Source organism: Hibiscus syriacus, unplaced genomic scaffold (assembly GCF_006381635.1).
Source record: "Hibiscus syriacus cultivar Baekdansim isolate YM2019G1 unplaced genomic scaffold, ASM638163v2 tig00111273_pilon, whole genome shotgun sequence".
Taxonomy (NCBI): domain Eukaryota; kingdom Viridiplantae; phylum Streptophyta; class Magnoliopsida; order Malvales; family Malvaceae; genus Hibiscus; species Hibiscus syriacus.
Window position 1 is genome coordinate 1,035,116 of NW_024063040.1, and position 14,792 is coordinate 1,049,907.

General features: G+C 36.5%; 1 protein-coding gene and 1 pseudogene across 1 annotated transcript; one reads left to right on the top strand and one right to left on the bottom strand.

The window, feature by feature from the left end:
• The first annotated feature begins 4,350 nt into the window (after positions 1-4,350).
• Positions 4,351-5,925, top strand: LOC120157566 (probable isoaspartyl peptidase/L-asparaginase 2). Its single transcript, XM_039168661.1, has 5 exons — positions 4,351-4,556; positions 4,690-4,876; positions 4,969-5,015; positions 5,150-5,236; positions 5,327-5,925. The coding sequence occupies exons 1-5, from the start codon at positions 4,395-4,397 to the stop codon at positions 5,819-5,821; spliced, it is 978 nt and encodes a 325-aa protein (XP_039024592.1). The 5' UTR covers positions 4,351-4,394; the 3' UTR covers positions 5,822-5,925.
• Positions 5,926-10,959: 5,034 nt separating this feature from the next.
• On the bottom strand, positions 10,960-14,646 carry LOC120157615 (annotated as a pseudogene).
• Positions 14,647-14,792: the final 146 nt, after the last annotated feature.

Below are 14,792 nucleotides of genomic sequence, written 5' to 3' on the forward strand. Positions count from 1 at the left end.
TTTTAATTTTGCAAAGAAAGCAAGTTAGTAAGTTATACATTTTTTGATCAGGTTACGAACTACTTCCTCGAACGTTTGAATCAATGCTTCAAGATTTACGGGCGAAGAACGAGGAAGGATACGATTACATCAGCCTCAACGATAAAGAAATGTGGACGAACGCATATGATGGTGGATATCGATATGGACATATGACGACCAACTTGGCTGAGGCAATCAATTTAACCTTAAAGGGTGCACGTCACTTACCTGTAGCGGCTTTGGTAAAAACTACTATTTTGTTTGGGGGCGCTTTTTGCGAAGCTCGGGGGACAAGCTCAAACCTGGATGCAAGGCGGTCATGTCTATCACCCTAGATTAGTTGTAGATCTACAGGAAAAAATTGATGCATCAAATGGAATGTCTGTAACAAGCTTCTCAAGAAGGCATGAAATGTTTCGTGTCACATAGTTGCCGCGACCTCTTCAAGGGATTGAAGCTGTGTCTTTAAGAGTAAATCTAAGGGACAGAACGTGCGACTGCGGGTTTTTTCAAGCTCTGAAGTATCCATGCTCTCATGTGATAGCAACTTGCTCGCATACACGTCAAGACTATAACCATTTTGTGGATCCCGTATACCTACTATCTGAAGTTTTTAAGGTATACGAATTTGAGTTCCCCCTATAGGTAATGATAAAGACCCTGATGAGGTTCAAGATTGGCTTCCGATTGTACCAAATCCGAATTTATTGAGGGAACGTGGTCGTCCAAAATCCAATCGAATTCATTGCGATATGGATATTCGAGAAAATCTAGACAAGACAGAAGATGTGACCATTGTAGAAACCCAGGACACACTAGAAAAACATGTCCACTTCTGTTGTCATCAAGTAACAATTGATGAGGAAATGATGTATTTGTTTATCAAATAATAATTATTGTATTTTAATTTGCATTTACTTCAAGTTAATGTCATTCAATAATCGCTGATGAAGATTAAAAAAGCGAACACAATCATTAAATTTTATCAAACTAATAATAATTTGGTATTTAAATACAACAAACTTACAATAAGAATTAAATGGTAAATGATAACCAAATTACAATAACTGATATTAAATGGTAATAAACAAAATTAACTGAAATATATTAAAAAAGTCCAACAAATTTAACAAAATAAATAAGTATTAAATTAGAAATATAAAAAATACAATTAAAGAAAATAAGTAAATACAAATATAATAAAATCTATCGATGCCTGCGTCGCGAATGTGTTCCGCAGGGCGGTGGTTGTCGGTCTCGAGGAGGATTTCTTTGTATCATTGGTTCTGTTGATGAGGAGCTGATGACGATGAAGCACCTCCATAGAATAAAGACCCTGGAGGTGTATGACTGACTATCCCACCGGCCTGCGAAAACTGGGAAAACCTAGACATCGTTGAGTGTAAAAACTGTACATGAGGTGTTTGTGATGCGGCCATGGGTGATGAGGCTGAACCCGCCAAATATCCAACATATAAACCCTAAGTCAGATCTGCAAACATAGACCCATAATAGCCTCCAGGAGGGGTCATATGTGACGGTGGCGGTGGTGGGGTCATAAAACCAGGTGAAGGCGGCGGCTGCATCTGGTAATGGAAAGGCGATGACGGCATCATATATGGTTGCGGTGGCTGCTGGGAAGGTGCTGCTGGTGCAGCTGAGGATGAACCGGAAGCACCTACTCTCCGACCACGAGTCGGGGGACGATGGTGTTGTGTCGGTGAACGTCTCTGTCGACGTCGTGGAAAGGTCTGCCCTCGTGCATCATCGGGAAATAGAAACGGTTTCCCGTTACTATTGAACCACTCATAATAATCTTCAGCATACATCAAGAAGTCAGTAAAAATGGGCTCTCTACATGGAAGGCGCCGATGTCGATCCTCTCACAACACGACCCACTCATGATGCCTCACCAGCCAATCTGTATCTGTCTTGCCGCGTCTATCTAAGCTATGCAACTCGTCCATATTGCGAGGTGCTTCCGGAATTGGTTGAAAACAACCAAACTGCCGGAGCACGTGATCAGTGGAGTGCCACTCGATGGTCGCATAACAGATCAGATGGACCATCACCATCCAAACATCTGATGGACCCCTCAACTCAGGTGGGATCACCGCCCTCACATCATCAGTAGAATATGGCACCCATTCAAACTAAAACAAATAATATTATTTTTTATCAAAATAATAATCTAATTATATAACTATAATCTAAAATCTATTTTTAAACATTAAAATTCATACCTGTGTGCTAGCCTTCTGATCGATTAGCACCCTAATTTTTTCTAAATCATCAGGTAGCTCCTGATGATTTTTCCTATCAGTAGACCACATATTCAAGGAAAAAATTTGTTATACGCTGTATAAAATTATTAATATACAAAATCAGTTTTGTAATTACCTCAGAAGTAGTGGAAATACGAATGAGTTCTTCACAACAGGACATAAAAAGGGCAATCGATACCATGCCCAATACTGCAGCAGCAGGAGACATCCGTCGATAGCATTACGTTTGTAGTCAGTGGCTCCACACATCTCCCTGTACAGCAAAGCCAAAACTGCCGAGCAACTGAATGATCCGGCGAGACGAAAGTCGATAAGATGTCGCAACCACATGCAGTGAACTAGGTTGCGCGACCCTCCTATCAACTGCAGTATGCATGCCCGTGCATATATCTTAACCTCATCCTCAGAGGCGTCTGTGCTCAACTCCCGAAAATTGGCATCTAACCAATTTAACGGTATCCTACCTCCGATAAAATTTTCCGGGACACGTTCTAGACTATCCTGACACAAAGTAATCCAAGAACCGGAAGCTATCCCCGATATCACATCTCCATCCACCGGAAGCCCCAGGTGCATAGAAACATCCTCAAGCGTGATCGTGCACTCTACGCACGGAAGATGGAATTTGTGGGTCTCCGGCCTCCACCGCTCTAGTAAGGCAGAAATCAGGTCTGACTTTATCTTACAGCCCTGATATCTACCTATGTAACCGAATCCAGCCTCTACTAAATACGGCAAGACACGGCTGAGTATCACTAACTTAAGATTCCTAATAAAAGGATCTAATACACGGTCTTTCTTCTAAAAATAAATAATAACAAAAATTAATTCTTACTCTAATAATCATGAATTAAATAAATCAACTAATTATTACTAATAATTTAAATTAAATTAAAACGTTAAAATATTACTGTATCAGCAAAGTGTCGAGATATTTAATTCTTAATCTAATAATCATGCATTAAATAAATCAACTAATTATTACTAATAATTTAAATTAAATTAAAACGTTAAAATTTTACCGTATTAGCAAAGTGTAGAGATATATGATTTTCATTCGAGTGAAATAGACTGCATTCCATTATATATCTGCAAAAGAATTATATTAGTAAAATATTAAATAAAGTAAATACATAATAGTAAAAATATTATAAAATATACCTTAAAAGATAGAGTATTTGAGAGAAATTTAGAGAATTTGAGAGAATTTGGTATGATAAAAATGATTGAGTATGGGGTATTTATAGGGAGGATGAGGACTAGAATGGTTGGGTATTTAGGGGTATAGCGCACACCTGTCACCACGCTATACCCCACGTGTCAGATACCCAGGTATAGCACGGATCAGGGGGCGTGCTATACTCACGTGGCGCCGGATCACCGTATATCGCGGGGCAGGGGGCGCACTATACTCACGTGGCGCCAAATCAGCGTATAGCGCGGTTCAGGAGGCGCGCTTTACTGATACGGGTATTAGATCTGGAAATATAATCTGACCGGTGTTAGATCGGTAAATATACCGATCACTGGTGATTTATTAGGAAAATTGCCAGAGATTAAAGAACACAATCAGAGATAGATTCCTCGTGATGTTTAAGGTACGTGTGTTATCGAAAATATTAATATTTTTTAATAGTTTTTATAAATGTTATTTAAAATATTATTTTTTATCGAAAATGTTAATATTTAGTGTTTCCAAAGATGTTTAATATTTTCGGTAAAACAATACCCAAAACATTATTTTTCTATTAGAAATATTAATATTAAACGCTACCTAAAATATTATTTTTTATCAAAAATTAAGTATAATATTTTAAGTAACGTTTTACCAAAAATATTAAAAAAAATTAATAATTTTATAAAATATTTCCTTAATCGTATATTAAAACTACCTTACAATGAAACTGGCTAGATTCCTCTGTCATGATTCTACCCGCATTATAGAAAAACGTAGATTAACCAAGTTAAAAAGGATTTTCAAGTCCGTGAGCGTCTATAAAAGGGGTTCCAAAGGTTAATGTTATCACATAGCAAAGAAAGTGCATAGGCGAAGGTTAGAGAGGCAGAAAAAAGGCAGTGTTGAAAAAAATGGGAGGATGGGCAATTGCAGTGCACGGTGGCGCTGGTGTCGACCCAAATCTCCCTAAAGAAAGACAAGAGGAGGCTAAAAGACTCCTCAAACGTTGCCTTGATATTGGCATCTCTGCTCTCCGCTCTAACCTCCCCGCCATTGACGTCGTTGAACTCGTCGTATGTTCCCCTTTTCTTTATCCCCCTAACAGTTAATAATGGAGATTAGATAAGTTTAAAAATTAACATTCAGATTTCACTTTTTGTTGTCTTTTCTTCTGGGAAATAAATTTTAGGCTTTGTTTTGGTGTAGGTGAGAGAATTGGAAAGCGATCCTTTGTTTAACTCCGGCCGTGGGTCGGCCCTTACGGAGAATGGAACGGTGGAAATGGAGGCCAGCATTATGGACGGCCCGAAGAGGCGTTGCGGCGCTGTTTCCGGCTTAACCACCGTTAAGAACCCAGTCTCCCTCGCCCGACTTGTCATGGAAAAATCACCACATTCGTATCTGGGCTTTTCGGCGCTGTTTCCGGCTTAACCACCGTTAAGAACCCAGTCTCCCTCGCCCGACTTGTCATGGAAAAATCACCACATTCGTATCTGGGCTTTTCGGGTGCCGAAGAGTTTGCCAAGAAACAGGTTCGTAGTTTGGTCGAGATCCCACGTTTTTAAATGCTTTGGAATTTCGGTTTCCGTTATCCACGTGTTAGTATCTGACAATGACAGCAGACAAGTTTGTGCCTTGTTAGATTAATGGGTTGGATTTGTTGCAGGGCGTGGAGATGCTGGACAATGAATACTTCATTACCGAAGATAATGTTGGGATGCTTAAGTTGGCAAAAGAGGCCAACTCAATCCTGGTAAACATACGTTTAATATTCGGATTACTTTCCTTGAGATTAATGCAGCATGATAAAGGCTAACGTTTTCTACTTTTGTCTACTCTCTAGTTTGATTATCGGATCCCTACGATTGGCTCCTGTGGTGCCGGCGCCGCCATGGACAGTCCTTTGCAGATGAACGGACTCCCAATCAGCGTCTACGCCCCGGAGACAGTAGGTTGCGTGGTTGTCGACAAGACGGGCCGATGCGCCGCTGCCACTTCAACCGGTGGGCTCATGAACAAGATGATTGGAAGGATCGGCGACTCGCCCATTATCGGTTCGGGAACCTACGCATCCGAGCTATGCGGGGTGTCGTGCACCGGAGAAGGCGAAGCAATCATCCGTAGCACACTGGCGAGGGAAGTGTCGGCGGTGATGGAGTACAAAGGGTTGAATCTGCACGCGGCAGTGGATTATGTGATAAAACATAGGTTAGATGAAGGTAAAGCGGGGCTCATCGCTGTGTCAAAAGACGGCGAAGTGGCTTGTGGGTTTAACACCACCGGGATGTTCAGGGGCTGCGCCACCGAGGGTGGGTTCATGGAGGTTGGCGTGTGGTGAACGTGCTAAGAGAGCTTTGCCTTTTCGGTGGTTTTATTGGTAATGTCAGTATCTCGTGTGTAATTGAAATTCCACCAATAATATATCAGAATCTTCCGTATCAATGAATCATGAAAAGCTTTGACGGCTGAGATTTTTATCAATGGAATTAAAATCTTGAAAGGGATCTTCATCGGGGCAACCAAATATGAAAAAATCTGCCTTCAATATTTATCTTTGCTTTCAAAAAGTTGGCATATTACCGCATGTTTCTGTCGGCAGTCGCCCCATTGGCTAAGAAAACTCCAACTGCCTTCGATGGGCAGAATCTTGTATGGATACTCGTAATATGACCATCCACCCCTCAAGTATGTGTTTTGCATATTGAATCTTGCAGTGACATTTCACTTTGCGACTAGAATCCCAACTCTAAGACGACAGGTACCAAGGGGTCCCGTAACACGAGGTTGTAAAATTTAGGATAGAGTATAGTAATGTTAACTGAATTTTTTTAAAATTTTTATTTAGGTCTTTCAACTTTTAAAACTTACAATACAATCCTCCAATATTTAGTCTACTTGCAATATGGTCCCCAACGTAACCGATCGTTTGATGCCGTTACACTACCGTTAGTACGTTTACAATATGGTCACTGAACTTTTCAGACGCTTGTATTTAGGTCCCAAACTTTTAAAACTTGCAACACAGTTCTCAATTTCATTCTAAACCCCAAATTTCTTTGTGATCTCAAATTTCCTTTTTCGTTTCTCTCTTCTCATTTCCAACGTAACTTTTCAGTCGGGGATGCATGAGACATTCTAATCTAACTTTGAATTATGTGGATGTATTAACTTGAATAAGGGTCCATTGAGAGAAGAACCAACCAAGGGACTATCGAGACTATCAACGATTAAAGGTGTAATGATAGATAAAATTCATCTCAGGTGAAGCATAGATGTTAGATGAAATGCTTATGAGAAAAAATGGGATTAGAAATGCAGAGTTGACAAATACTACTAAGATGAACTAAGTATCATTGTTGAAAATCACCAACAAAGCTAGAATTATTTAGTATAAATGACATATAATAATTTATTCGTTTAATCCTTGTGGTTAAAGACTTTCCAATAGATGATCAAATATAATTAAATCTCAAACATCGCATTCACCTCTCAGTCTCTTTCGCAACTCGAAAGACGTCATGATAGGGTCAAGTAGCTGCTCCAAATATACTACCCTATCATGATGCCTTTTGAGTTGCGTGCATGCAAATTGTTTTCTAAAGCTATAATTCAATACAATTCAACTGTAAAATTGCCAAAACATGTAAAAAAATCCAATTCGTTCACGATATATCAGTCCCATAATCAACATGAACTTATTAAAAAGAATACGAGCTCACAAGACGCCGAAAACCATAGGTCGAATCAATACAATTCCCAGTAAACTAGTACCAGCAGTCTCTCGGATTGAGCCTGATGATTTCACTATGTCAATACTCACAACCAATTCCATGATTTAAAGAAAAACCAAACAAGAAGATCAAAAAAAAAATTAGCCTATGACCTTATTTCACTTCTATTCTGATGGAATGAATATCTTTCATAAGGAGTACTAAAAGTTTTGATTAAGAAGAAAGAAAGAAAATTAGACGGTTTTAGTTCAAAACTAACACTGAATATCTAGATCATTGACATGCAGTTCCAGAAACATAAAAATTTCAACAAAAAACACACAATGCGAGCTGAAAATGGGAAAGTGCGAAAGAGGAAAAACTTACTTCCGGATAGCCTAAAAGAGAAAATAAACACCTTCTTGCAAGTGAGAGGAGAGACTAAGAAATAAACGCAATCGGTGTTGTGTTCCAACAATTCTTCCTCCATTTTTATTTGTAAATAAAAAAGCTGAAAGACAGAGCACTACTTGGGTTTACAATTTTACATGGCGAAAAATTGAAGAACAAAAACCAAACAAGAGTGCACGTGAGCGAAAAAGACTGAGAGTCAAATGCTCTGTTTGATATTTCATTATATTTGATCATCTGTTGGAAAATCTTTAACCACAAGGATTAAACGAAGAAATTATTATATATCATTTATACAAAATAATTTCAGTTTTGTTGGTGACTTTCAACAATGATACTTAGTTCATCTTAGTTAGTAGTATTTGTCAACTATGCATTTCTAACCCCATTTTTTTCTCACAAGCATTTCATCAAACATCTATGCTTCACCTGAGATGACTTGTATCTAACATTACACCTTGAATCGTTGATGGTCTCGATAGTCCCTTGGTCGGGTCTTCTCTCAGTGGACCCTTATTCAAGTCAACACCTCCACATAATTCAAAGTTATATTAGAATTTCCCATGCATCCCCGACTGAAAAGTTACGATGGAAATGAGAAGAGAGAAGCGAAAAAGGAAATTTGAGATCAAAAAGGAATTTATGGTTTATAATAAAATTGAGGATTGCGTTACAAGTTTTAAAAGTTGAGGGACCTAAATGCAAATGCCTGAAAAGTTCAATGATCATATTGCAAACGTACTAACGGCGGTGTAACGACGTCAAACGGCCGGTTACGTCGGGGATCATATTGCAGACAAACTAAATGTTGGGGGGTTGTATTGCAAGTTTTAAAAGTTAGATGACCTAAATGAAAGCTTTAGAAAAGTTTTAGTGACCATTACTATACTTTACCCTTAAATTTATTTAGTTAAATCACGACACGTGCTGTTTGTAAACAGGTTGAATTTACGAGATAATGTTGTGAGAAAAAAAATTCACGAGATAATGCGTTCCAACAATTAATTGTTGAGATAGGGTGTTTGCTACAGTTCGAATGAAGGTCGTCGGGTGGTCTGGGCGACCAATGAAGGTCGCCGGGTGGTCTGGGCGACCAATGAATGAAGGTCGCCGGGTGTTCTAGGTGACCAATGAAGGTCGCCAGGTGATCCATGGGAGAAACAATCAAACAATAATTGTTTGGGTTAAATGCAAATTTGGTCCTCATAACTTTGCACTCTCATACATATATTTATTTTAGTCACAAACAATTATAATTTAGTCATACATGTTTCTTGTTTATCCTATTTTAGTATGTATTTATTTTAAAATTGATTATTGGGATATCTTGTTTTGTATTCAATAATTTTTATTTGTTCTACGTTTATTTATTTCGAGTATTTTTCACTATTTTTTAGTTTTATTTAGTTTTATTTATATTGGAAAATTTGCGAAATAATATCGTTGGTAGGGAGAAATAAATACATACTAAAATAGGATAAACAAGAAACATGTATGACTAAATTATAATTAAACATAAATACTACAGTGGCTAAAATAACATGTTTACAAATTTCATGGCCAATTTCGAAATTAAGGAAAATATATAAAACACATGAAATCAGTGATTAAAATGAAATAACTAAAAATATTATGATCAAAATGAAGCATACACAACTTGACAAATAAACAACTAGTGACTAAAATAATTATTAAAATATACATGCCTGAAACAAAACATTAAAAATGTCACTAAATGATTAAACAAATAGATTACAAAGCATAGGGGACCGAAAATGCTATTATCCCCTAAATATTAAAACACACGTATGAGAGTGTAAAGTTGTGAGGACCAAATTTGCATTTAACCCAAACAATTATTGTTTGATTGTTTCTCCCATGGATCACCTGGAGACCTTCATTGGTCGCCCAGAACACCCGGCGACCTTCATTGGTCGCCCAGACCACCCGGCGACCTTCATTCGAACTGTAGCAAACACCTTATCTCAACAATTAATTGTTGGAATGCGTTATCTCGTGAATTTTTTTTTTCTCACAACATTATCTCGTAAATTCAGCCTTGTAAACACACTACTTTACAACTAGTGGGACCAAGGAATTGATTAAATGAAGTTGTGGGAATATGCATGTATCTCGATTAAGTGATAAAATCCAATATGAACTTCTTGTTCAAGATAATCCAAACCCATCAATGACAATGACCACATAACACCATGATGCCATCTTGAAAATTTTCTATCAAATTTATATTTTTTTCAAGTTTGAATCAATTCATATAATTATCCGTAATAGGGTATATTGAATAATTAAAATTTTGAATATCAACATGTATACCACATTATAGGACTCCAGTTTATAAGTTTCGAGAGATGAGTTTTCTTACAACTTTCATCATGGAAAAAGACCCCATTATATCGAGCACGCCTCATCATAAAATTATTAAATATCCCAGGTCCAAGGAGTCAATCAATACCTACCCCTAAATATTTACTTTGAGTGCTGCTAAAGTTAAGCAAAAGTTACCTTAATTCTTTCTATAATTTTCTACCAAAACATGTGGGCTGCTGCTGCTATTTGATTCCAAGAAAAAGACTGGAATCTTGGACCACAATACACCTAGTTAGGTATTTTTCTTTTAAATTTACCTATTTTTCTAATCAAGATTCAAAACAGAATCTTGCACCAAATCTACGTCCCTCCAATCAAACTGTTCCAAATTTTCAAAAGCTGAAATGCCTTTTTCTATATCTTTTCTTCTCTTTATTATTTTAGCCTTAGTTTAATAATCAGAAGAGGGTATCATAAAATAATAATAAAAAAACAGATACATCCATGTTTGGTATATACTGCTGATTTTAGATGGTCCTGCAATTTCAAAATTTGTGAAAATATATATTCAAGTTTCATACCAGATTCCTTCACATACTCCGATTATTTAATCATCTTTCCGTTTTCTAAGTAAACTCCCCCAGTTTTGTACTCTTTTAAGTCTGTTGCTCATTTTCATTTTAATAGTAATGTATTTGTGGAATTCTTCAATACTTTTACAAGTTTTTGTACTAATTTAAAATTTTGCAGTCCAACTGATTTTGAGTTTATTTTCAATCTAAACCTAAATAATTTGTCAGCCTAGATATTTGGTTTAGGTCCCTACCGCGAACTATTAATAAGCTGAAGAATGATTCCAGGTGAAATTTCGGAATCTTAGATTCTCAGTTAATATAAACATTTTAGTGTTTATCCTATGCATTAGTATGAATACAAAGAAGTGGTGTAATATTCAGAACCTATAAGCATCTGAAACAAAAGATGAAGAATTACGAGAAAAGAAGGAACAAAAATGGTTGGAGAATGGTTAGGGTTGAAGGAAAGCTTCAGGTAACATGTCTCCGAGTCTAACCTGTGCTGTTGAGATGAAGCCCGTCTGCTTCCAGAGGAAGTCCCTTGGCGTCCACGCTATATATAACCACTATGACCAATCCAACCTTTATTTGGGCTTCTCTCACTTCCTCTACGTACGCTCCCTGTCCTGATGCTATAACCACCTGTCAACACATTTTCTCAACGGCTTTAAACATTGTTAATTCTTTTAACTAATATGAATAAAAACTGTTTCAAAAATAACTCTTAATCCTTTAATATCGAATGCTTATACCCGAATGTTGTTTAAATTCGGGACCTCAAGAAATAACAACAATTCATTTACTACCGAAGTCGTTTGGTTAGTGCACAAATCTTATTAATTAAATATTAAGTTAATCGATATTATTGTTGTTATAATATTTATAAATTTATATTTTTAATATATTTCAATTTAATTATTTTTATTTAGGGTAGAGATTAAACATTATAATTTGTACCTTCAATAAAGTTAAGTCATGTTTTATTTTTTTAATATTTTTAAAGAAAAAATTAATAAATTGTAATGTTGTGAATAAATTATATTATATATCATTTAATTATTAGTAAACTTATAAAAATAATGCCTGAATTTTAAAAAATAGTAAACAAATATTTATATTAATCTATCGATGGTCTAGATAGATGCTATGTTGAATGGTGTGAGGTTGGTTATAGGAAGTTACAAGATTATGTGTATACTTGTCAATCTGCTTCGTTTCCAGCTTCATCTCTCTCGGTTGGTCAATATCATATTTCTAAGTATATTTCGCACTCTCATTTACCTGTTCATACACAATTATTTCTTTCATCCACAACCACCTTATATGAACCCATACTTATAATTAAGATGTCTAAAATCCTTTGTGGGTTCAAGCAATGACTCAAAAAATTCAAGCTCGAGTTTAACAAAACATGTTCTATTGTAGCTTTATCTCCGGGAAAGGTCCCTGAAGAAATGAATATGGAGCTTCTAACAGGATTTTGCAGCCAATGGGAGAATATGATTTGTCGGTTGCGAAAGTCGTTGTATGGGCTAAAACAAACATCTAGGCAGTGAAATGCGAAATTAACGGAAATAATGTTGTCTGCTGGTCTTCAACAAAGCAGACATGACTATTCTCTTTTCAGTAAGAGAGTTTTCAAGATGATTATTCTTTTGGTTTATGTAGATGATCTGTTGATTATAGAAAATAATGATGGAATGGTCGATCAAGGGCATACTCCATGAGAACTTTAAGATGAAAAAATTGGGTGAGTCAAAATATTTCCTTGGACTAAAAATCTTAAGATCCAAAGAAGGAATCCTTCTCAATCAACGCAACTATGCTATGAAACTTATAGAATATACTAGTTTAGGGGGAGCAAGACCTGCCACAACACCTTTGAGCAGAACATTAAACTTAAAACTATGGATTTTAATGAAACAATTCATTGATGTCAAGATGAGGAGTTACTGGATGATAAAACAAAGTTTCAAAAGTTTATTGATAGATTGCTATACTTGACGCACACAAGGCCTGATATTTGTTACTCCCTTCGTCCCACTAAATGTGTCTTTTTTGGCTTTTTAAATTGTCACATTCAAAGTATTTTATTAGAAAAGTCAACAAACAATCACGCTTATATTTTTTTTTACCCATATAGCTCACTATTTTATACATATCAAAACAAATCTATCAAATCTATCAATCACCTTCTAGAGATAATTTTTTCATTTCTCTTGATCAAATATATCTCCTAGTATTATGTGCATAGTCAATATCATACATAAATAATGGGATGGAGGGAGTATTTTGTTCATCGCTTAAGCCAATTTGTGTATCAACAAAGGAAGATACATTTTGAGGCTTCCCTCAGAGTTGTGAGGTATCTCAAAAAAAGTCCAGGGCAAGGTATACTTTTATGTGCCAAGAATTACTGTCGATTATCAGTAGAGTGATTCAGATTAGACAGCATGCCCAATGACTAGGTCAGTTGCAGGATTTTGCAGTAATGTGGGGGATTCCTTAATTTTTTGGAAATCTAAGAAGCAAACTACAGTAGCTCGATCGTTAGCGGAGGTGGAGTGTAGAAGCATGGCAGTGGATGTGGCCGAAATTGTGTGGTGAAGGGGATTAATGGTAGATTTTGACATTTGTAAAACTCATTCAGCCAAGCTATTTTGTGACAGCAAGACACCAATGTAAATAGCCGCCAATTCTGTCTTCCATAAGAGGATCAAACATATCAAACTATTTTGTGACAGCAAGACACCAATGTAAATAGCCGCCAATTCTGTCTTCCATAAGAGGATCAAACATATCAAAATCGACTGTCATTTTGTTCGAAAGAAAATCCAAGAAAGACTGATTAAAACTGAATATGTATGTACTAACGAGCAGTTAACAGATATTATGACCAAAGGATTAGGCGTTCGACAACATGAATATCTTATGTTCAAGTTAGGGGTTAAAACATCTTTCACTCTCTAACTTAAGGGAGAATGTTGATTGGTGTGAGGTTGGTTATAGGAGTTTAGAGGGTTAGCTGAGTTGTTGAGTTATTTGGTGGACTAGTTAGTTTATTCTGATTTGTATAAATACTTTTGTATTATAAACTTATTTGATACATGAAAAATTTCAGTAATATTTTTTACCTAAGTTTTCTCCTAGGTTATCAAACTTAACATGCTAGGACAATTTAATATAAAAAGTTTAAACTAATGGACAGAGGAATTATAACGGATTAAATACTATTTAAGTAAAATAATTATATAAATAATAAAATCATAATTATTTAATTAATTTCAATCCGGAGACATAAATTCATAAAATCTGAAATTCTGTCAACTTGTAATACATTAATCCCACCGACATTTGCCAACGTGGAAATTAACGAAAAGACATTGTTTATAGGTTTTTTAATCATCCGAAACAGTTTTTAAATGACTTTTCATGATCCGATGCTAAGATATTCAATCCCGATTCGGGATCAACCAGCGAGTTGTTTCAAATTTATTAAGTTTTGCAAACTGTTAAGAAAGTAGCACAAAATCCCTGCAAATTTATGTTTAATTTATGAAGAAAAGAAAACCAAATGGCATAATACTAATACCTGGAAAATTGGGAGCATAGGAGCTTGCAGATCAGAACGCAAGTCATGGAAAAACCTTTTCAATCTGCCTCCATACAATTCAACATCTTAATTATGTATCGTATGAATCTCCCCTTGGTACCAAAGCATGGCGTTATATCCACCTCTACCAGTCGAGCCCTCTTCACCAGTTGCTCATACAAAAATTCCCCTTTCTGCCACTGGCCCCTCCAATGGCACAAGACACCAATCCCACCAGCCCTATGTTAGGGTCCTTGGTCAATACAGCATTGGCGAATGGCATTCCGGGTCTGTTTTCTTAGCATCGATGTCTGCATGGATTGGCTCGCGGGCTTCAACCCATGCCATGTCCGCACTCAGCTTGAAGATTGAAGTGTTAGGATGGCATTGTGGAGGAACGTCACCGTTCCATAACGGCAAGGCCTCCTCGACCTACCATGTTGCTTTGTCCGGCCAGGATGATTATGTTTAACCTCTTTTGAAGTATATTTTGACATGTTATAGGTGTGGCGTGAGCCACAAGAGCCAAGAGAAGGAAGGAAAACATATGGCTGTACTATACATGTACAACAAAAGATAGATGTTAAAAGTTTGAGAGCAGATATAGTTTCTTCTTATATGGTTTGATATGTCTCATTGTAAATTAAATCAAATTGCTAAAGGATCGATTAAAATAAAGATAAAAGAACTAAA